The 23,137-nt window shown below is 41.6% G+C and overlaps 1 protein-coding gene across 7 annotated transcripts in view; it reads left to right on the top strand.

The window, feature by feature from the left end:
* LOC132566037 (oocyte zinc finger protein XlCOF6-like) overlaps positions 1–21,690 on the top strand; it is a 191,691-nt gene extending 170,001 nt beyond the window's left edge. For 5 of the 7 annotated variants that reach the window (XM_060230700.1, XM_060230699.1, XM_060230698.1 and 2 more), the window contains one exon: positions 19,207–21,690. In XM_060230700.1, coding sequence (XP_060086683.1) covers positions 19,207–21,026 — 1,820 coding nt within the window. In that variant the 3' untranslated portion in view covers positions 21,027–21,690. Of the gene's footprint in view, positions 1–8,127; positions 8,243–9,313; positions 9,385–10,275; positions 10,403–19,206 lie in introns of all 7 variants that reach the window. The other 2 variants (XM_060230695.1, XM_060230696.1) reach the window with 1 other exon arrangement.
* Positions 21,691–23,137: the final 1,447 nt, after the last annotated feature.

Genomic DNA, 23,137 nt, shown 5'->3' with positions numbered 1-23,137 from the left:
CAACTTTTTTCTTTTCCAATGACTCCTCATAATGTCACTAAAATATGATAGCTTCATTTGAGTCATTTTCGTTTCCAGGGAGAGTTGAGACTTGATTTGATCTAAAACACACTTATTTGTCTTTTTGGTGGCCCATGATATCTAAAGAAACACCCTCCTTCAACACCACAAAGAATCAACTTTCTTCCTCCCAGCTTTCTTCCTTGTCCAACTTTCACACCCAGACATAGTACTGAGGTATGAATTAACTTGATCTTAGTCACCAGTGACACATCCTTACACTGAGGTATCTTTTCTACCTACTTCCTGGCTGCCCTTCCCAGTCTCAGTCTCCTGGTTTCTTGTTTGCAGTCTCTGTCTTGACTGATAATGTTAGAGTCCAGTGGCACCTTTAAGTCCAACGAAGTTTTATTCAAGGTATGACTTTTCCTGTGCAAACATACGTCTTCGGATACAATGCAATGGAAGAAAACCATTCAAACTGACTGAAAAGCAAATTACTGTATAACACGATGAAGACATTTTGAGACAAAACAGGAACAGCAAGCCAAGTGTACAGGGTCAACAGTTATATGGATCCAGTTAAGGGGCAACAAGGATTGTAGCAATAAATATGTCCAAATAGGAGATAAGTGTGTCAGAGAATCTTTTCTGATTATGGTGAAAATAACAGATTCCTTTTTGATGCCCCATTCATTTCCCTTCAAGAATGAAGGTAACAAACAGCATTTTTTCCTTTTTTGTTGGGTGGGATGCAGCATATTTCAAGTTTCATTACATTGACGTTAGAGCCAAAGAACAGACAATCTTGAACAATTTCAGTTTCTTCATCAACAGCATTTAATTTCTGTGCTTCTCCACTAGTCATTATTTTTGTTTTTATGGTATTCAGCTGTAATCTTCCTTTAGCGTTTTCTTCTCTAGCCTTCATTAATAATGATTTCAAGTCTTCAGTACTGTCTGCCAGTAATATGATGTCATCTGCATATCTCAGATTGTTTACATTCTTTCCCACCACCTTCATCTCAGTGTAATCCAGCTTTCCTCATGATATGTTCTGCATATAGATTGAAGAGACAGGGAGATAAAATGCGTCCTACTCTGGCACCAATTGGAAGTCATTCTATTTCTACATATTCTAACAGTAACCTCTTGCCCAGGATATGGATTGTGTATCAATACAATCAGATGTTGTGACACACTCATTTCTTTTCAAACCAACCATCCTTTTCTTGATCCCAGCAGTCAAAAGCATGAATGTAAGCTATGAATCACAAGCTGGTTTTCTTCTGAAATGCTCTCCTTCACTTCACTAACCAACGTGAATTTGCAGTATGATCTCAAGTGCCTCTTCCTTCTGTGAATCTACGTGGAACATCTGGCATTTCTCTTTCATTATATGACCACAGGCCTTGTTGTAAAATGTTGAGCATCACCTGACTTGGATGAGGAATTAATGCAGTGATCTTATAGTTGCTACAGTCTTTGATGTCTCCGTCTTTGTTAGCTTCTTGTTAAGATTTTGAATGAAAAAAGTTTTATTAAGAGAAGATTGCACATAACAAAAGAAACATAAAACAAACACATAACATAAATACAAGTACAATCATACAAACGATACCACATACAAACTACATACTACACACCTCAATACACTACACTATACATTCATAGTCTAACATCTAAAACAAATACCCAGTCTTACACTGGGAGGCGGAGAGGATTAAAGAGCAAAAAAGAATCATAGTTACTCCAAACCAAAGCCTTTACTTTTGACCCATTTATAAATGGGGTCCCATTCCTCCTGACATTTTTGCAAGTTACCATTTCTTAATCTTGTGGACATTAAATCAGATTCTGCGGCATCCAACAGCTTACTAATAAGTTCATCTCTATTGGGGATTCTGTCCTTCTTCCAGTACTTAGCATATAGTATTCTGGCAGTAGTAACTATGTACAATAACAGTTTCAGTTTGGTCATAGGCAGGCTTTGTCTACAAATATTTAAAAGGTACAGCTCCGGCACATGGTTAATTTGTATTTTTAAGATCTTTTGGGTCCAAATATTAACTTGTGTCCAGTATTTTTTGGCATCTTTACATTGCCACCATATATGAAACAATGACCCTTTAGCTTCTCGACACTTCCAACATTTGTTGGAGTATGTAGGATAAATTTTGGCCAACCTGTCTGGTGTAAGGTACCATCTATATACCATTTTATATAAGTTTTCTTTAAAATCTGCTGGTTTCATTAATTTTAAGTTCTGTTTCCATAGTTTTTCCCATTCTTCCAGATCTATGTTATAGCCAAAGTCCTTCAACCAACGGATCCATGCTTCTTTTACGACTTCATCCTGCATCTTGGTTTGCAGTAGCCAATCGTACACTTTAGAGATTATCTTCTGTTTAGACTCTAAAATAAGATCTAGTTCAATTGGAGTTTTTGTAAAGCCCTTTTCCTTGTCTTTTCGAAGTCTTGATTTAAGTTGACACTGAAGCCACCAACTTAATTTAGAAAGTTCTTCCTCAATCAGATCATTTTGGTCATTTAATAGGTAGGCATAATCTTGTGGGTTGTCCCAGTTGTATAAATTTGGGTGAGTCAAAGCTTCAATCGGGGATAACCACTTGGGGGTATAGGTATACTGTACTTTAATTTCATTCCACGTCTTGTACAAAGATCTTCTTATTTCATGTCTGAGAAAACGACCGGTTTTTATAGGGGTATGATACCACATATAATTGTGCCAGCCTTCTCCCAGGCCGGCACCTTCAATAGTCAATAGTCTCTTGTTGTCTAGTTTACACCAGGCTCTCAACCATGCGATACAGCAGGCTTTATAATACAGATTCCAGTCTGGGAGAGCTAGTCCTCCTCTGAGTTTAGTGTCTTGTAGCACTTTCAATTTTATTCTAGCCTTCTTGCCTTGCCAAATAAACGTCGTGACCATAGAATTGAGTTGCTGGAAAAAAGGTTTGGGTAAGATGATTGGAATTGTTTGGAACAAAAACAGAATTCTCGGGAGGATGTTCATTTTTATTGTAGCAATTCTACCTAGGAGCGAGATTTGGATGTCTTTCCAATTGGTTAAGTCCTTACTGATTTCTTTCAGTATTTTTTCATAATTGTCTCTATATAAAGTCTTTAAGTCACTCGTAACATGAATTCCCAGGTACTTTATCTTTTTTTCGTACTTGAATCCTGAAAGTTGCTCTAATAGTTCAATCTGAGTTTTCTCCATGTTTTTGGTTAAGATTTTGGTCTTGGAGACGTTCAATTTAAATCCGGATACTTCACCAAATTCTCTTAGTCTTTGCTTCAGGAGGACTATCGAGGAAGTGGGTTGCTCCAAAATAAATACTAAGTCATCTGCAAACGCCAAAGTCTTGAATTCTATATTATTTATTCTAGTCCCTTGAATTTGGATATCCTCTCTAATCTTCTTGATCAGCGGTTCCAACGTCAAAATAAAAAGTAAAGGGGAAAGCGGACACCCCTATCTAGTACCTTGCTCTATCTCTATTGAATCAGACATTACTCCATTGAAGCTCACCTTTGCTATTTGCTTCGAGTAAACCGCTTCAACCATTCTGCAGTACCTTTCACCACAGCCAGTCGCAGCCAGTGTCGTCTTAATGAAGTTCCAATTGATGTTGTCGAAGGCTTTTTCAGCATCTACCAGAATAGCAGCAAATTCTTTATCTGGGTGATCCCTGTAGTATTCAATCACATTCAGAAGTAGCCTCACATTCTGGTTCATTAATCGTCCTGGAACAAAACCGGTTTGATCTTCATGGATTAAACTAGCAATTACTTTCTTCAAACGATTTGCTAATATTGCTGCATAGATCTTATAGTCACTGTTCAAAAGTGAGATTGGTCTCGGGGTGGCATGCTAATTTGTGGTATGTGCAAAAAGGGCAGAAATATTTCAAAAATCATTTGATTCGTAAAACTATTTATGAGGTTTGGCTAAAAATTAAAAGATTGATTTATGTTAAAACACCAAGATGGATATCCCCCGAAGAGGCTTCAATTTTACCTCAATTGTTTAACCCGAAAAAGATAATTAGATATCAAGATATTTTGGACGAAAAAGATAACCTGAGAGGAAAAGAAGATCTTGACTCTAGGGGGATAAGTATGGACTGGTGGACCAGAAATCAAATAACAGCAAAATATAATTTAGACAAGGTGAAAGGATTTACAAAAACAAATTTCGATTTTGATAAACTTTTATTAATAGAAGAGGAGAACATAATTAAGAAAGTTTACAATTACATCTTGCAAATTAAATTAGAGGATGAAGTGGTCAAAAACTCCATGGTGAAATGGTCCCAAAATCTACAACGTAATATCAGTTTAGAACAATGGTCTAATTTTTGGAAAAGGAATTATAAAATAATCAAGCCAATCAATTACAGGGAAAATTTTTTTAAATTATTCCACAGATGGTATCTCACGCCTGTGCAGTTAGCTAAATTTAACCAATCAATGTCACCTATATGTTGGAAATGCAAAGTAGATATTGGTTCCTTTTATCATATGTGGTGGAACTGTAAAGTGGCTAGAACTTTCTGGAAAAAGGTACACTGTATGTTAAAAGAAATATTAGTTAGAGACTTAATCTTTGAACCAGAAGTGATGTTATTATCATTTATTAAGAACACAGTGCCACAAGTAGATGAATATATGACGTTTTATATTATAACCGCGGCGAGGATAGTGTATGCTAAACACTGGCGCCAAGAGAGCGGCCCAGACTTGAGTGAAGTCACGGAAAAAGTTTTGGATGCTGCCGAAATGGATGTACTCTCAAATATGTTAAAAGGAGAGCCTAAAGATGAAGCTATTAGAAACTGGGGAAAGTTTTATGAATGGTATCAGAAGAAAGAAGGTATCAATATGGACAACATTTAAAAATGATTTATTGTAGCAATGAGTTCACTGGTTGTTTTATTTGCATAGAATGGATACCTATTTATGTAACGATTTATAACTAAATATTTTTTCCCATTCAGGTTGAGATAGAAGCCTCAGATATCCTCCTCAGGGAAGTTTAGTCAACCTTATTTATAAAAATATTATGTATAAATTAAGGCTGAAAATAAGTTGATGAAGTTGGTATATTAATGTTATTGTGTAAATAAAATAAAATTAAAATCAACAACAACAACAAAAAAAGTGAGATTGGTCTATAATTTTTAATTTCTGATGAGTCGGTGCCTTCTTTGTGGATAAGTGTGATTAAAGCTTCTTTCCAAGAGTCCGGAATCTCACCTGTACTATAAACATTCTCAACTACCCTCTTAAAGGGCAGCAATAATAAGTCTTCAAAGGCTCTGAAAAACTCGATCGGGAGTCTGTCCGGACCTGGAGTCTTGTTACTTTTTTGGTTTCTGATTACATCAACAATTTCCTGTATTGAGATAGGGTCCTCCAAACTTGCTTGTTGTTCCTTTGTTAATTGTTTCACTTCTACCCCCTTTATATATTCTTCTTGTTTTGGCTGATCAATCTTCTGCTTTTTATAAAGGTTCCGGTAGAAATTTTGGATAATATCCTTCATAATATCCTTTGGATAATATCCTTGCGAATTTTGGTACACCTCCTCCTTAGTTTCAGTTTTCAACATTTTAATAATCTTCTTCTCCTTTTCCTTCCTCAGCCTGTAAGCCAACCATCTGCTCACTTTATTAGCGTTTTCAAAGTAGTTTTGTCTTGCCCACTTCAATTTTTTTTCAATTTCTTCTGCCAAAAGAGTATTTATTTGATGTTGGGTAAAAGTAATTCTGGCCTTCACCTCCTTAGGGTTCCCAGTTTTCTGTTGATTCTCAAGATGCTTCAATTTTGTTATAAGTTCGATATAGGCTTTTCTTTGTTCTCTCTTCCTCTTCGTTGAGTATCTAATGGCAACTCCCCTAAAGAAGGCCTTGAATGCATCCCAAATAACTGGAATCTTCGTGTCTTTTTCCTGGTTAAGGTTAAAAAATTCCTGAATCTCTTTTTTTGGCCGCTTCCAAAAATTGAGTCTCTTTTAAAATTTGCAAGTTTAAAAACCATCTAGGATTCCTTGTCTGTTCCTGTAATGTCAACACAATTGGACTATGATCTGCGTATGACCGAGGGAGAATATCCACTTGATTGAGAGACAATATCATACTTAAGGACACCCATGACATATCTATTCTTGACCAGGATTTATGTGCATGTGAATAAAAAGTAAAGTCCGTTGTAGTCGGGTTTTTTGTTCTCCAGGCATCCACTAAATTTAATTCTTCAGCCATTTTCAAAAAGGAGTTGGGTAAAATGTTTCGATTTTTCTTCTTTTTTTGAGGATCGTCATATTTTTTGTCCATTTTATTATCAAATATTGCATTATAGTCCCCAACAATACAGTACCTATCTGAGTTGAATTCTCTGAGTTTGAGATACAGATCTTGATAAAATTTCTCTTGATTTTCATTGGGAGCATAAATGTTCCAAAGAATTGTTTTGAGGCCATTTATTTCCAGCTCAACAACAATAATTCTTCCTTGTTCATCCGAATATAGGCAGTTTGACTTGATATGATGGGATACAAAAATAGCTACCCCTTTCTTCTTTTTAAGAGGATCGCACGATGAATATAAAGTACCCAATTTCTTGTTCTCCAAATACTTCACGTTTTCCCTCCTAATATGGGTTTCTTGCAGACAAATCATTTGCGCACCAGATTTTTTCAATTGTTGAAAGTTTCTCTTCCTCTTTCCAGGTTCATTTAAGCCGTTGATATTCAGAGAAAGTATTTTGATTCCCAGCTTTGAGTTCATTTTGTTAAATCAATACTATCAGGTATCTTAGCTGAATCTTTCTTACTCTGAAGTCTAGTTTTGACTTTCTCGGATTTCTTTTTGGGAGACTCCTCATCGGTAGATTTCTTGGCACCTTCAACCTCTTGTTCGTCTCCTGATTCGGATCCTTTTCGCTTCACACATTCTTTCCAGAATTCTTCCATCTTTGCCTCAGTAGTGATATTGTATCTCTTCGCTTGAAATGTGAAAAAGAGGCCTTGCGGAATAAGCCATCTGAACTGGATTTCATGCTTAACTAACCAAGTAGACAATTTCTTGAATTTAAATCTCCGCTGCCGCACGCTCCAGGGTATCTCTTTCAATATTTTGATCTTGGTTCCCTTCCAATCTATTTCACATTCTCTTGCTTTTCGCAGGACCCTTTCCGTGGTTTCTGGGCGAGCGAACTTTACTTGCACCTCCCTAGGAAGTTTGAATTTCCTTATGTAGCTTGAAGACACTCTTTTGGCCCAGAGAATGTCCCTCGGGCCTTCTTCCAGTAACTCTTCATCATCAACTATTAAAATGTCTGTAATTTTACTGATTAAGTCTTCCTCTTTCTCTTCTGGTAAATTTTGAAAACGAAGAATAGTTGCAGCTTTCTCCATTTCGAGTCTCATCACCCGATCTTCTAGCTCCGTCAATTCTATTTGGTTTTCTCTAACCATATTACTAGTTTGTTTGTTTCGATCTTCCATTCTCTCGACTTTGGCAGTTAAACCATGAACTTGTTGTGTGTTGGCCAACAACTGCTTTTGGAATTCTGCCAACTGTTCATTAGTTTTTTTAATCTGGTACATCAAGTCTGTTTTCAGTCCATCTAGAGCTTCTTGGTTCTGCTTAAATCCAGCTGTGACGATACTCTGTAGTTTTTCCAAGGAATCTTGATTGGCCGGAACTTGTTAAGATTTTGATGGACTCTTTTTCTGTGGCTTGGAATACCTCCCTTGATATCCCATCTACGCCTGGTGATTTGTTTCTCCCAGTTGTTCTCAGTGCAGCTTTATTTTCTAAAACTTCCTTGTTGATCAAAAGATTCTTCTTGAAAGGAATCTGTCCACCTTTCATCTCTTTTTAAAATAATGCTTCAATGTATTGCTCCTATCTTTTCCTAGATATTTCTACCTCTAAATAGTCCACTAAGCTGGGAAGAAAACCCAAATGGTTCTTGCCCCTGTGGTTATAGCACCTCTGATGGTGGAGTCAGGGATGAGGAGTCTGGGAGTGGATCAGGATCCATCTCTCCCCCTTGTTCCATTCCTCTTACCCCTCTCCCTTGCTGTTGTTTCAGATGTGGGGAGAATCCATGAAGGTGGAAGGAAATTTCTCTGAGGCAGAAGGAGCTCCGTCAGAGGAAGGTCAGAGGGCGCAGGCCCAGGAGCATGCCCGCGAGGCCCTGTCAAGTGGTAAGGGGACCTTCTGCCCAGAGGGGATTGGGACACATAGTGAAGTTGTTGAACAGAAGCTTCAGGACTGGAGATAAGGGAAATACATAGAATGGTGTTCTAGGGGAAAGTGCCCTAGGATGTTGTGATGGCCACTCTGCTTTAAGGGGAAGTATACAGATTCTTGGAGAGCAATTCCATTCATATTTACATCCATGGAAATATGCACATCTCACCTTCTTTCCATTAGAAGGACTCAAGGTGGCTCAAAAAAGAAAAGGAGGACAAATCTGGGTGCAACTATTAGCCAAGGTGAATCAATGGAACCTCCACGTTCTACTGACCAGCATGGCCCAGAAAAACCAAGGTCATCAGGTCTCAGAAGCTAAGAATGATCAGCGCTGATTATTTTTTGGATTGGAAGACCACCAAAGAAATTCAGGGTTGCTGTGCAGAGGCAGGCAATGACATACTGCCTCTGAATGTCTCTTGCCTCGAAGAACTGGAGTTCCCATAAGTCAGCTGTCACTTGATAGCGCTTTAAACACACACACCCACTCACCATATTCTGGGACAGTAAATCTCAGAAGACCCATTGGCACAGGCCAGTAATTTGGGCTCTGTGACTCCACTTAAAGGCTTTTCCAGGGCATCTGGGGGGCCACTGTCAGAAAGGGGATACTAGATTAAGGATGCCAGTCCATGGCCTGGAGTCTATATGGAGTCTGAAGGTGGAGCACAGGGTGGACGTGGTGTCATTTTCATGTCTTGTTTGGCCAAATACCTGGGTGTGAACTCAGAGCATCAACAGACATTCTAGAAACACACTGGCAGTTCCCCAGAGTGTTAGCTGATGTGCTAAAATCACATGGGTTTCGGGCTAGATGTGATTGCGATGTGATTTCATGTCAACTTCTTTTCTCCTGCTATTCCAGACTCCAGTTGACTAAAAGTTATGTCAAATTTCCTGGAGTGTAAAGAAGACAAAGTTTCAGAATCCTGGAATGGAGATGCATAAGCAGAATTCAGACAAGCAAAGAACATAGAAATATGAAGTTAAAATCCTTCCTTCCAATTTTGTCTCCTTTACAGGCAGTGAAGACAGTTTGTTGAACCATTTTCTTTGCAGAGAACTGGAAACAGCAGCTCCACCTCTGGTCCAGGTAGGGGAGGAAATGAATGGGGAATAGTCACGGCCTTTACTCCTTTCTCAGGGATGCTTTTGCTCCTGCTATCTGAGGAAGACATGCAAATGAATAGCCAACTGCTGGAATGGCATCAAAACAAAGTTATCCAATCTACCATGAGTGCCTGTGTTTTCTCTTAATAATGCAAGTTATTCTTAGTAATACAGCTTATTCACACTAAATAATATATATAATACAGCAACTGGACTTTCAAAACATTTTCATATAGTCCAAAAATCTTTCATCTACACCACAGGGGAAAATACACTGCTTAAATCATCTGGAAAAATATAGATGGTGTCTCTTCCTCAATAACTTTTCGTATGGCACAGAATCTTGGCAGAATATTCCTGGTCTTAGCCTGCTTCATTTCATGTGGTTTACTGAAGAAGGAATACTGGAATGAGACAATTATCCAGAAATCTTGTGTGAACTTGAGAATTTGTGAACTTTAGACTTGAATTTCTGATTCAGGGACTTAGTATCCGTTAACTGCATATTTTGGATGTTGTAACTTTGTATGCAACCCTTGAAGGACACTAAACTTGTGAAGTTATCACTTTTCAGGCAGATGGAAGATTTTTGTATCATATGAAAACGTTGTCTTGAATGTCCAGTTTCTGTAATACATATATATCGTTCACTATGAATAAGTTGCATTATTAAGAGAAAGCACAAGCTCTCATGGTAGTTTGAATAACTTTATTTTGATGCCATTCTAGCAGTTGGCTTTCGAAAGTCTGAAGAAGAGAGGTTCTGAACGATGCTGCTGTTACAGATACCGAGTTCTATCTCCTCACAAAATACCCCCATTGAGAATGTCAGGTCTCTGCCTGAGCTGATGAGGGAATCTGCTTTTTCTTTCAGTCTCCATTTTCCTTTGAGGAGGTGGCCGTGTATTTCGCCATGGCAGAGTGGGGCCTGCTGGATCCAGGTCAGAAATCTCTCTACAGGGAAGTCATGCAGGAGAACTATGAGAGTGTGGTTTTTCTGGGTAAGGATCTTTCATAGGTGTCAAAGGTGTGAATTGCTGCCATTGAGATGCATAAATCAACAGCAATATCTGTTTCGAAGCCAATGCAGCTAATTGGCTGCCACTCAGTGCATCAAACAGCTGGGGTGGCCATGAAAGTGATGTTCAGCATGGCCAGGTAGAGTGATACAAACCACCCCACTGATCTAGGGGTAATTGAGGCCACTGTTGTGGCCATCACCCATGCCAGAGTAGTTGTTTTGTCCTGAGGCCCTCAGAAGGTCTCTGGAAAAAGCCAGACCCTAATTCCTCAGATGTCAGCTTTACAACATCCCCTTCTCCAGATGGCATTATGGCCGTCCACTCTGACTGTAATCTGGAAAAGATCCATCCCCCTTTGAGTGGTTAGCCTTGTGGGCTTTGATCTTGACCATGGTTCCATCCTTCCAGAAGAAAATGTCCTCTTGGATTTCTTTCATTCCTCATAGAAGAATGGTTGTGCTCTCTCTCTGTCCCTCCCCCACCAAAGAAGCTAGGAATGAAAAAGACCCTATAATGGAGATAGACAGAAGTCTTGCATCTGAAGAATGGCTGCAGAATTTTTCTAAAAAATCTCAAGAGACTATTTCTTTTCCAAATGAAATGGCTGCAGGTGGGTATCTTTCACAGTTATGTCAAGGGAATGGGCAAGGAATACCCATGGGATCTTTTTCTTTGGTAGAATTCCTATGGCTGCTGGGTAAGGAGATAGAGAGAGGCCTTCTGGACCTGGAATCTGGAGGCTCAAAAGGTCCTTCTGGGGTCTAGCTCGGCTATGGCTGTTGAGTGGTTGCAGTGCTTCTGACCTTCAGAAAGGTGGCGCTACACTACAGGGTATGTTTTCTTATTGGTCATTACCTGTCCCCGTAACAAATAGCACCTCTTCCAAAAACCATGGAGGTCCTCCTCTGAATTATGGGATTCCCTGAGTTAGATCCTGGTTAGATACACAGAAAATGTGTATTTTGGGGGAGGCTGAAAACCACCACCTCCTGGCTCTCTTCACAACTAGAAGGAAACTGTTAGTGCAGTTTGTTGTATTTAATCATCAAGAGCAGAGAGTCCAAAGAGCTGCTGGCAAGTCAAATGGGAGCAGTTGTCAGCGTAGGGTTCATGGATGCTCCAACAATGGACAGACTCTTTTTCATTTGAAAATAGTTTCATTTATTGGATACATACATGTTACTGCTACGAGAGTTCTTTGAAAGTGATAAGGTACACACAAACTAGCTTGGCCTTTATGGCCCAGGATCAAAGCTAGGGGGTTTAGATCATTCTCACAATACCGTTGCATTCTACTTCTAAGAGGTGCGAGGTTCGCACCCTGATATCTTGCATAGCTAGCTGCGTCCGTTCTCTCTCCCCCACCGGCGGCCTCGCATGGCTGAGAGCTGGCCCCGTAGTTTGCACTTCAAACGCTTTTACAGCTCTTGGCGCCAAGCTCCTCTTCCCCCCCCCCCCCCACTTCTCCTGCTCTTCCAGCTAAATTATAGTTACAGTTCACAGGGTTAGTAAGCAACACAACAATTTAGGCATTCTGGTTAATATCAATTTGAACACAAGCTGACAGCAGTGATGGAATCATTCTTTCCCTTTTCACCTTAAAATACATACAGAAAGTTTTCAGAGAGGAAGGATCGACAGAATATAAAAACATCTCTGCAGGAGGGGCTGGTAGGAATAAGGTGTGACCAGTGATTCAGTTTGGAAGGAAAGAAGATCCTATAAAGGAAATGCAGACCCAAGAGTAAGGAGTGCCTGACTGGTAGCTGGGCTTCTTGCATAGGTGCTGACTGAACCCAGTGTGGATAAAAATCAATGATTTACAAAAAAAAAATCATTTTTTTAAATTTAAATCAGATTTTTTTATTTATATCGAATTTTTTTATTTGAATCGGATTTTTTTTAATTTAAATCGGATTTTTTAAATAAAATGCTTTTTGAGGAAATTATATTATCATCCAAAGGTTATTCTATCATGAAATAAGGATTAGTTTTTAGTTCTGAAGCATAAGGCTGTATATTAATGCAAATTTTTTGGTAATAAATTCTATTAATCCATTCACAATGTCATGCTCTTCCAGAGGTTTCTGTAAAACGACTGGGCAGTTTCTCTGTCTACAAGATATTATCACATTACACAGATGCTTGGTTTTGCAGTTCTCAAAACTGTAATTTGTGCCTGCAGAAATCACATGCCTCTTCTGCACAGCAAAAAATGTTATAAAATGAACAGAGTTGAGAAAAAGACCTTAATCTCATTGTTCTGCAAACCTAGGTACACAGACTCAACCCCTTAAGTGTTAAGTTTCAAAAAGTTAAATGAATAGAAAAAGATTGCTTGGAGTGGAATAGATCTGCACAAGAAGAAATTTAAGTGTGAGGAGGGAGGGGCAAGCAGTAAAAATGAAAGTGAAACTTTTTGAACAGAATATTCCACAAGACTTTGGAGCTTTTGTGTGTATAACCCGAGGCTTATCACATTCTTTCCCTGGAGGAGAAAACCGATAATGGCAGCAGACCGTAAAAGAGACCCAGTTTGGGAATATTTTGATGTAGTTCCTCTACCTATTGGTAAGGCAGGCATGCGTGCAAAATGCAAACACTGCAGCAAAGAAATGCAAGGCCTGGTGGCCCGAATGAGGCAACATCATGAGAAGTGCTAGGATGAAGATGACAACAGAAACATGTTTGAACAGGCAGGATCTTCAGGTTGGTGAACATTTTTATTTAATTGTATTTCTTAAAGAGTGCCTTGAATTGTCAAGTTTGACAAAAATTATATTTCTTGTTATTGCTGCATGTTACTGTCATTTTGATACAGTTATGAAGAAAAGCAAATATTCCTTTTTGGGCAGTGCTGCATGGCAATGAATACAATAAGCAGAAATTGTATAAATAATAAAATAACAGCATTGATTTTTGTTTGTTTGTTTAGGGGAATTCATCATCAACACTAAAGGTGCTGGAAACTATCCACCTTCAAGATCACCATCCTCCTGTTCTACAGTTTCAGAGTTATCTATCTATCCAGGATAGTGTTTCAGTTGCACCATATACACCATCATTAGACACCCGCAGTATATCACCTAAAAGAAAGAAGAAACCCTTCCCTCCTAGAACCACCATAGATAAGTTTTTGATAAAAACCAGCAGATTAGAAAAAGAGTTAATTGATGAAAAAACTGCCCAGTGTATTTATGCAACAAACTTCTTTCCGTCTGACTGAGAACCCACACTTCATTAATATGGTTCAATCACTGAGACCAGGATACAGTCCACCCAGCAGAGCAGATGTTGCAGGGAAACTGCTGGATAAAGTGTATGATAGAGAAATGGAACAATGTGCAACAGCTCTGGAGGATAAAATTGCTAACCTAAGTCTTGATGGGTGGAGTAATGTCCACAATGATCAGTTGTATGTGCTTGTATAACAACAGAAGAAGGGAAAGTCTTCCTTGCACAAAGAATTGATACGTCAGGAAATGCACACACAGTGGAATACTTACAAGAAGTGGCAGCGAAAGCTATAATAACATGTGAACAAAAATTCAAATGTCTAGTACACATTTTGGTCACAGACAATGCTGCAAATGTATCCAAGGTGAGAAGAAATTTAGAAGAGCAGGAAGGGAATACAAAGCCAATAACATATGGTTACAGTGCTCATTTGCTGCACTTCCTAGCCAAAGACTTCAGTGTTCCAGAAATAAAGACTAATGTTGATATTGCTAAATACTTCTGTAACAATCATTTTGCTGCAGCAGCTCTGAAAAGAATGGGTGGAACCAAGCTAACGCCCCCACAAGACATTAGATGGAACTCTGTGGTGGCCTGTTTTGAGCAGTTTATCAAGAACTGGCCTATTCTGATGACAATTTGTGAACAAAATCGAGATAAAATAGATGGCACTGTCACGGCCAAAATCCTCAACATTGGGTTTAAGAGAAATGTTGAACATATGCTGAGCATCCTGAAACCCATTTCTGAAGCTTTAAACAAAATACAGAAAAATAGCTGTTTTATTGCTGATGCTGTTGAAATTTGGAAGGAACTGAGTGAGCACTTAAAAACAGAACTACACATTGACAGAATTTAATTACAAACCTTAAAAAACCGAATGGGACAAGCACTGTCTCCAGCTCATTTTCTGGCAAATATCAATATCCAGTACCAGGGTCAAAACTTAAGTGCTGATGAAGAGGAGTTAGCTATGACATGGGTATTCAGCAATCGTCCATCTGTAATGCCAACTTTAATAAACTTCAGAGATAAGGGGGAACCATTCAAGAAATATATGTTTGCTGAAGATGTTTGAAAGAAAGCCACACCAGTGAACTGGTGGAAGTCACTTTAGCAGTTGGATTTAGAGACTATTCAAATAATGATTTCACTTTTAACAGCAGTAGCTTCTTCTGCAGGCATAGAAAGAATATTCTCTTCCTTTGAACTCATTCATTCTAAATTGAGAAATCATTCGGGACCCAACAAAGCAGGAAAGCTTGTTTTTCTTTTCCAGATTATGAACAAAGAAGAAGATGAAGATGACAAGTGATCTAAAGAGGACAGTATTTAAGTTTTTCATGTGTAAGCTGGGCTAACAGTTTAAATTTTGGGCAGCCCAATCCAGAGAACCGCTGTGTAGCTGCACTGAAGTGCAAAACTAGCTTAGGCGGATGCAGTTGGCTTCTAAAGGGCAGAAGTTACACCACGAACAGAGAGGGAGCGTGGGCCAACGAGCGAGAGAGATCTTGTCGCCATGGTGATTCCGCCCATGCGCATGCCATTGGCTCACTGCCGAGGCATGGGTGGGGGAGGCACAGGTTCGCATGGGACCATGGGATTGGCCAGCCCATTGCATGTGACCGGAAGAGGGGGTGGAAAGCCTGCACCTGAGAGGCCGTGAGTCCGCTCACACCCTTTTGCTGTCAGCGACTCTGCCAATGGTAGACAGATGGGCATGCACAAACAAACAAGAACCATAAAGTGCAGGAGTTCGCTACTCTAAACAGTGACTGGAACGTGTATCTGGGAGCAGGCAGACCACCAAGTCCAGAAGACACTCCCCACCACCACCCGGAGGCCCGCCCCAGGGGTTGCCCTGCTGCTGCCATCTACTATGTGCAAGGAATACCTCCCCTGGGGGCCACAGAACTCAGAGTGCAAGCTACTGGGCATGCATCCACTTCATCGCTCCCCCCTTTGTGCCCTTTGCACAACAGCCCTGTGGGGTCTGGTAGGCCGTCAGCCCGAGCAGCTGAGGGGCAGCATCCCCCCTCCCCCGTCCAGCCATGTGGGAGCAGCGGGGCGGCTAATAGCCCGCTCTCTCCCCAAGAACCAAGTCTGCCCGCCCTCTCAGGCATTCCCTCGGAGAGGCCACTGACGGGGCGGGGTTTGCCCAGGGAACGTGCATCAGATGCCAAGTAGGAGAGACAACAGAGGGCACAGCTCAGACTTTATTTTTCTGGAACAGTGCAATAGTTTCCATGGTGTGCTGGGCAGTCTCGCCGTGGGCGGGGCTCCATTAAGAGCAGCGGGCAGAAACAGCTTAGGGAGTGGAGGGAGGTGGAGCAACACACACGGGAGCCTCTGTGTTGGATTCCCACCTGCAAAACGGAGACAAGAGATCAAGAGCACCTGCAGGGGTGTCAGCTGGAGGAGCAGGCTGTATTCCAGCCGGGCGCTCTCTTAAAGGGACAGTCTCTGACACACCTCCCCACATCAAGGCAGCTGCCTCCCTGTGCCCTGCCAGGGGTTGGGAACATGGCAGAGGGCAGACCAAGGGAAAAGAGCAGGCAGCAGCGGGGTCAGCAACTGCCCCGTCGGAGCCCACTGCCTGGTTCAAGTTCCAAAGATGCTTGCACACCGTGTGGTTGAGAGAGGGGAGGGGGAGGACAGTGGAGGTGCACAGTGAAACGTACCCAGCCATGGGCGACAGTCCTCACATGCAGAGCCTCTGGGAGCCCGGAACCTGTGGAGACCTGGAAACAAGAGCACTTAGCCCCAGGGGAGAGACCTCGTTCTCCCCCTCGCAAGTCAAAGATACTGTCAAAGCAATCACACAGTGAAAAACCCATCACCAGTGTGCCTGCCTGTCCCTCACTCTTAAGTCCATATGGTAGGGAGCTCGCCAGCATATCTTCCCGCCATGCGAAGCTGTTCCTAACAACTGAGTTGTGCGAGGCCAGAGCAGAAGTATTTCTAGGAGGGGGGGACCGCGATTGGGTGCTGGGGAGGGAGCTCGTCAGCCCGAGGCGCAAGGGGATTGGTAAGGCAATCACACCGCTCTCTAAGGGGTTTGTGAGCTGACATTTGGTTTTGGTTTCAATGAGTGCCTATGAGACACGCCACTGTTTTTGCAGACGTAACGTTGTGCCCCTCGGGCGTGTCATGGCCCAAACTGCTCAGGGAGCTGCCTAAGCCTGGCCGCGTCCCCAACTCTACCCCCTCCTGCACCTGAGCGCTGCATTCCAACTCACTTCCGCCAACGCTCGGGCTCAGCCCTCAGGCACACATAACTTCCCTCCACTGTGGCGGCGTCAGCTCTATGTCGGCACAAATGCTTCTTGCGTCTGCATAGCGGATTGTTTACTCCCAAAGGACTTTCTGCTCCCCCCCTTAGGATTGTGCTCTTTATATATATATTGTTTAACCACATCAGTTAACAAACATGGATGCTTAAGCAAACATATGCTATAATGTTATTGTTTTAGTAGAATAAAATGATTTAAATTATTATTATTAAGGTAATGATTATTTTTCTTCTTCCAATAAGCACAGCAGAAAAGTTGTCCAAATATGAATGATTAATCTATTAAACTGGAGAAAATTCACCTCACAATAATTTCATAATTACCTATCTATAATGTGTTTCTAATAGTATTAAAAATCAATATTTTTATATAACTGTAAAACTAATAAGAACTGTTGTTATTCTAAAAATGAAATCTTCATCTAATTGTGAATATTAAGGTTTTATTATCTTCGGCTAATAAGTCAGCTGGTCCCCTACCTCGAACACAACGACGACTTAGCAACAGTGATCCATACTACGGTCACCTCAAGATTGGATTACTGCAATGCCCTTTACATGGGGCAATCTTGTCTCAAACCTGGAAGCTTCAGCTAGTGCAGAATGCAGCAGCCAGGTTGCTATTAGGTCTTCCCTTATGGGAGCACATTCAACCTGGGCTGAAAGCACTGTACTGGTTGCCTATTGCATACAGGGTTCGTTTCAAGGTGCTGGTTCTTACCTTTAAAGCCCTATATGGCCAGGGACCTGCATACCTTAGGGACCGCCTTTCCCCACACGTTTCCCAGAGAGCACTTCAGTCTCAGTCGCAAAATCTGCTTTCAATCTCCAGCCCTAAGGATGCCAGGCTCATGACAACTAGAGCCAGGGTCTTCTCTGTAGTGGTCCCACGCTGGTGGAATGAGTTGCCAGAAGAAGTTAGGGCCCTGCGAGAGCTCATACAGTTCCGTAGGGCCTGTAAGATGGCACTCTTCCACCAGGCATTTGCAAATTAGACTGTGGGCCACTTCAGTTTTCAGGAAACAGCTGGACCACTTCTTGCAAGCTGCCCTGTAGCAGCAGCAGAAAGGACCTTCTAAGATCTGCCTACAGAGAATATAAACTTTGAAATTAAGATCATAGCATCAATGTTAACATTTCTGTGTTTTTAACTGTTTTATGGTTTTATGTTCATTATATGTTTTATATTCATGCATAAGCATGACCATGTAAGCTGTCCTGAGCTCGCTTCGGTGGGGAGGGCGGGATAAAAATGGAATCAAATAAATACCTGCAAAAATGAGTTTTTATGTTGAAAACTATGATTTAAATCAAGTCTTACTAACTGTGCGGGCTCCTTGGCCCCTCCCCCTGCACACAAGGCTTGCCCCCCCCCGTGGCGCTCCCCCCACCACTACCCCTCGCCTTCCTCCCTCCCTGGAGCTGCAATGCAGCTGCACTCCATGGCCCTCCCTCCTCCCCAGAGGCACACTGCGCTGAAGCTGGACACTACTGGCTTCAATGCAGCCGGCGCACCTTATAACTCTTTGAAGCTAGAAGTGAGGGGGAACGGAGCCTTCTCCCACACGGGCTTCAAAGAGTTAGAAGGCGCACCGGCAGCATCAAAGCTGGTAGGGTCCAGTGCAGCATGGCTGGAGGCACCTCTGAGGAGGTGGGGTCACGGAGCATGGATGCATTGCAGTTCCGGGGAGGGAGGGAAGGCAGGGGTGGTGGCGAGGGACCATGGGGGAGAGCCAAGGCTCGTGCACGGGGAGGGGGGAGGTGAGGGAGCGCGCATGCCCACAGAGAGGGCTCTGAATGCTGCCTCTGGCACGCATGCCATAGGTTCACCACCACTGCCCTAGACCATGAAGAAAGGTCAGTCAACAAAAGAAGAAATGAATGCCTCTGAGTGAACCAGAGAATTGCAGGGGAAAGGGAAATGAAAGTGTGGTGTTGTCAAAGAACTTCAGTCAGAGAATGAACATAAATGCTTATTTGCTCAGGAGAGAAATTGTAGAGTACAAAAAGAGCTTCAATCATAAAACAGCCCTCAGAGAAATCACAGAGATGAGGAGTCAATATTAATGGCCAGAGTCCCAACCAAGGGTCTCTGATGCAGGAGGCTTAATGTATTTTCAAAGTGTATCTTCTTTTACACTTAATTTTACACCAGGAGGAAGGCATTGAACTATTTGGAGCATGGGTGGAACTTCAGGAGCCAACTGAACCTCCTTGTGTGGATACTAACAAGATTTCTCTCTCTTAATTCCAGCAGGGGATGATCAGAGGAATGAGGAGGATGAGGAACTGCATCATCTATTGCTTGATGAAGTCAAGAAGGAAGATGTGAGGAGAAACGTCAGGATTCAAGGCATGCTGAAGAGGCAGAAAGTCAGTCGCAGGGTGAAGAAGAGGGATAAATCCATTCTTTGCCAAGGGGGGGATTTCCAAGAAGTAATACCCATGTTGGAGGAAACATACAAGTGCTTGGAGTGTGGAATGAACTTCTCAGATCAAACCCAATATAATGTCCATTTCAGAATCCACAGTGGAAAGAAGACCCATGAATGCCTAGAGTGTGGAAAGGCCATGACTGGCAGAGCAGAGTTCCTTAGACATTTAAGAACACACAGAGGAGAGAAATCTTCTAGCTGCTCAGACTCGGTTAGGAGCTTCTCAGAGAAATCGGACCTTCTTCAACACCAAAGATTTCATTCAGGAGAGAAGCCTTTCATCTTTCCAGAGAGTGAAAAGATGTTCCTGGATGGAAAAAAAGATAATATACATTTTTCAAAGAAGAGTATACTGAATACACATCAATGCTTTCAGTGTGGAAAGTACTTCAGATACAAATCACAATTCCTAGTACACCAAAGGATCCACAGAGAGGGGAAACCTTTGAAGTGCTCAGAGTGTGGGAAGAAATTCAGTGACAAAAGCACTCTTCAACAGCATGTAAGAACTCATACAGGGGAAAAGCCTTTTGAGTGCTCAGAGAGTGGAAAGAGATTAAATGAAAGAAGCAATCTTCAAAAGTATCAGGGAATCCATACAGGGGAGAAGCCTTTTGAATGCTCAGAGTGTGGGAAGCGGTTCAGTCACAGAAGCACTCTTCATCACCATCAAAGTATCCACACAGGGGAGAAGCCTTTTGAATGCTCAGAGTGTGGGAAGAGATTCAGTTGGAGTGGCTATCTTCAACAGCATCAAAGAACCCACACAGGGGAGAAGCCTTTTGAATGCTCAGAGTGTGGGAAGAGGTTCAGTCACAGAACCACTCTTCATCACCATCAAAGTATCCACACAGGGGAGAAGCCTTTTGAATGCTCAGAGTGTGGGAAGAGGTTCAGTCTCAGAAGCACTCTTCATCACCATCAAAGTATCCACACAGGGGAGAAGCCTTTTGAATGCTCAGAGTGTGGGAAGAGATTCAGTCGGAATGGCACTCTTCAGCGTCATTTAAGAACCCACACAGGGGAGAAGCCTTTTGAATGCTCAGAGTGTGAGAAGAGATTCAGTTGGAATGGCACTCTTCAGCGTCATTTAAGAACCCACATAGCGGAGAAGCCTTTTGAATGCTCAGAGTGTGGGAAGAGGTTCAGTCGCAGAAGCACTCTTCATCACCATCAAAGTATCCACACAGGGGAGAAGCCTTTTGAATGCTCAGAGTGTGGGAAGAGATTCAGTTGGAATGGCACTCTTCAGCGTCATTTAAGAACCCACATAGCGGAGAAGCCTTTTGAATGCTCAGAGTGTGGGAAGAGATTCAGTGACAGTAGCAGTCTTCAAAAACATCTAAGAATTCATACAGGGGAGAAGCCTTTTGAATGCTCAGAGTGCGGGAAGAGATTCAGTCGGATTGGCATTCTTCAAAGTCATCGAAGAACCCACACAGGGGAGAAGCCTTTTGAATGCTCAGAATGTGGGAAGACATTCAGTCAGAGTGGCAGTCTTCGAAGTCATCAAAGAACCCACACAGGAGAGAAGCCTTTTGAGTGCTCAAAGTGTGGGAAAAGATTCAGTCATAGTAGCAATCTTCACAGACATCTAAGAACCCATACAGGGGAGAAGCCTTTTGAATGTTTAGAGTGAAGGAAGAGATTCAGTCAGAGTATCCATCTTCAGCAGCATGAAGGAATCCACAGAGGGCAAAAATCTTTTGAATAGAAATTCAGTCAACATTCTTATGTTCAACAGCATCTAAGAACACTCACACAGAAAAGTCATGTATTCTTCCCTATTTAGAGTGAATTACCCTAATATGTACACATAGAGTAAACAGCCTCCAAAGAACTGGAGCCACTGCCCTCAACAGTAATTCGATCCCCCACAAAAATCATGAACACTACAGATTCATCAGCTATCTGTCAATGACCTTGCCTCTTAAATCAGTCCTTTTCTCCCACCACCTCTGTTGTGATTCATCCACACCAATCCACTCTCCCCCAAATTCAGATCGGCTTCCACTCCTTTCCTTGCAGTTCATTCCTACTTAGAGACCTGGCCTTCCATGAATACACACATGTACCCCATGGTGCTGAGGTTCGAGCATGGGAATAAACAACTGAGAGTCCCATAGAAGTTGCTGGGTGACTTTGGGCCAGTCACTCTCAGCCTGATGTACTCAGCACAGTTGTTGTGAGGACAAAACCACAGATGATGAAAACGATACTTGTACATTTCTTTGGTTCCCTATTTGGGGAGAGAAGCAGGGTACAGGTGCCTAGAAAATAAAACAATGCTTCAAAAACTTAAAGTGGCTCAAGGCTCTTGTTTTATCCTAGCCTCCAACTGAACACCTGCTCTTGCATGTCACCCACCGAAAAACTATTCCTCAACCCAATAGCTTTATTTCTCCCCCTCTCCCATGATGTTGCAGCAGAATGGCTTCCCATTGGCAAAGGTGCTAAAATCTGCATTTTCTCTCCCTGTGTCTTCAGTCTGTGTGCAGAACATATAAGGGAAACTGGATTAGTTTCAGATGAAGGTGGAGGGAAAATTGGAACATGAACAATTTTAGGTACACATATGACACTACATTATCAGCAGAAAACAGCAAAGACTTGAAATGAATATTGAAAATGGTTAAAGCTGAACATGTCCATACCATACCAAACCTTAAATGGCATAATAGATTCAGATAAAAATACACAGAATATAAAAATTTAAACATTGGAGATAAAATCAAAATAAAACCGAGCTTACAGATGCATTCAAACATGGTCAGAATTAAATTTAAGGATGTCAGCCAGAATTTTGCCACAGCCTCACTAACCACCCCCTCAGTATCACTCAATAAATAATAACAGGGTGGCAGAATAGACAAATCTGGAGAAAAAGAAAGCTTGCCAAATAAATCTTTACGGAGGTTATGGGAAAAAGAACTATCAAGCAATATATGCTGGACTGAGTCAGGGGTATTCGCTCCATAGGAGCAAAGTCTGTCGGCTAAAGGGACTCGCTGATATCTCCCTTGTAAAACTTTGGAGGGAAACTCATTTAGTCTAGCCAACATAAATGCCCTGTGATGACTTGGAGTGGTTAGGTCTGATAGATAATTGGGCATTTTGCCACAAAAAGCATAAAGACCTAAGGAAGCTGGAGAGCAAATATAAGGGTCAGTTGGCCGTAATTTCATTTCCTCCGATCCCCACAGTTTCAGTTTAATACATCTGAAGATATATGAGTCATCAGAGGTAGAAAAATTATCTACCTCTAACCCCAATTGATTGAGTTTAGACAGAAGCACTGCTGTCCAGGATGAAATATATGGGTCTCTTTTCATACAATCAAGAAGGCTGTTGGGATCTGTTCTGAACTTGTAACCGATGAGTGTAGCTATAGGACCGCCGTCTGAGTTTAATGTGTATGTATATAACAATTGTTTAGATTTTTAACTGTAAATTATGAAATGTTAATTTTAATGTTTAATTTTAGATTCCATGTTAGTTTTATATGTTGTAAGCCGCCCTGAGCCACCTAGTGGGAAGGGCGGGATATAAATCTTAGATAAATAAATAAATATCTATTGAATCAAAAGCACCCTTCAAATCGATGAAGGCAGCGTATAATTTTTTTGACCCGGTATGCATATATTTTTCAGCAAGGAAGGCCAGAGTGCAGCAGTGATCCATAGCAGATTTGCCTTTGGAGAAGCCAATCTGTTCAGGACCTATGATGTTGCTTAGGCGCATCCAGTCAGT

This window comes from Heteronotia binoei, chromosome 2 (assembly GCF_032191835.1).
Source record: "Heteronotia binoei isolate CCM8104 ecotype False Entrance Well chromosome 2, APGP_CSIRO_Hbin_v1, whole genome shotgun sequence".
Taxonomy (NCBI): Eukaryota; Metazoa; Chordata; class Lepidosauria; order Squamata; family Gekkonidae; genus Heteronotia; species Heteronotia binoei.
Note: the sequence above shows the minus strand (reverse complement) of the source record. Positions and strands in the feature narration are given on the sequence as shown.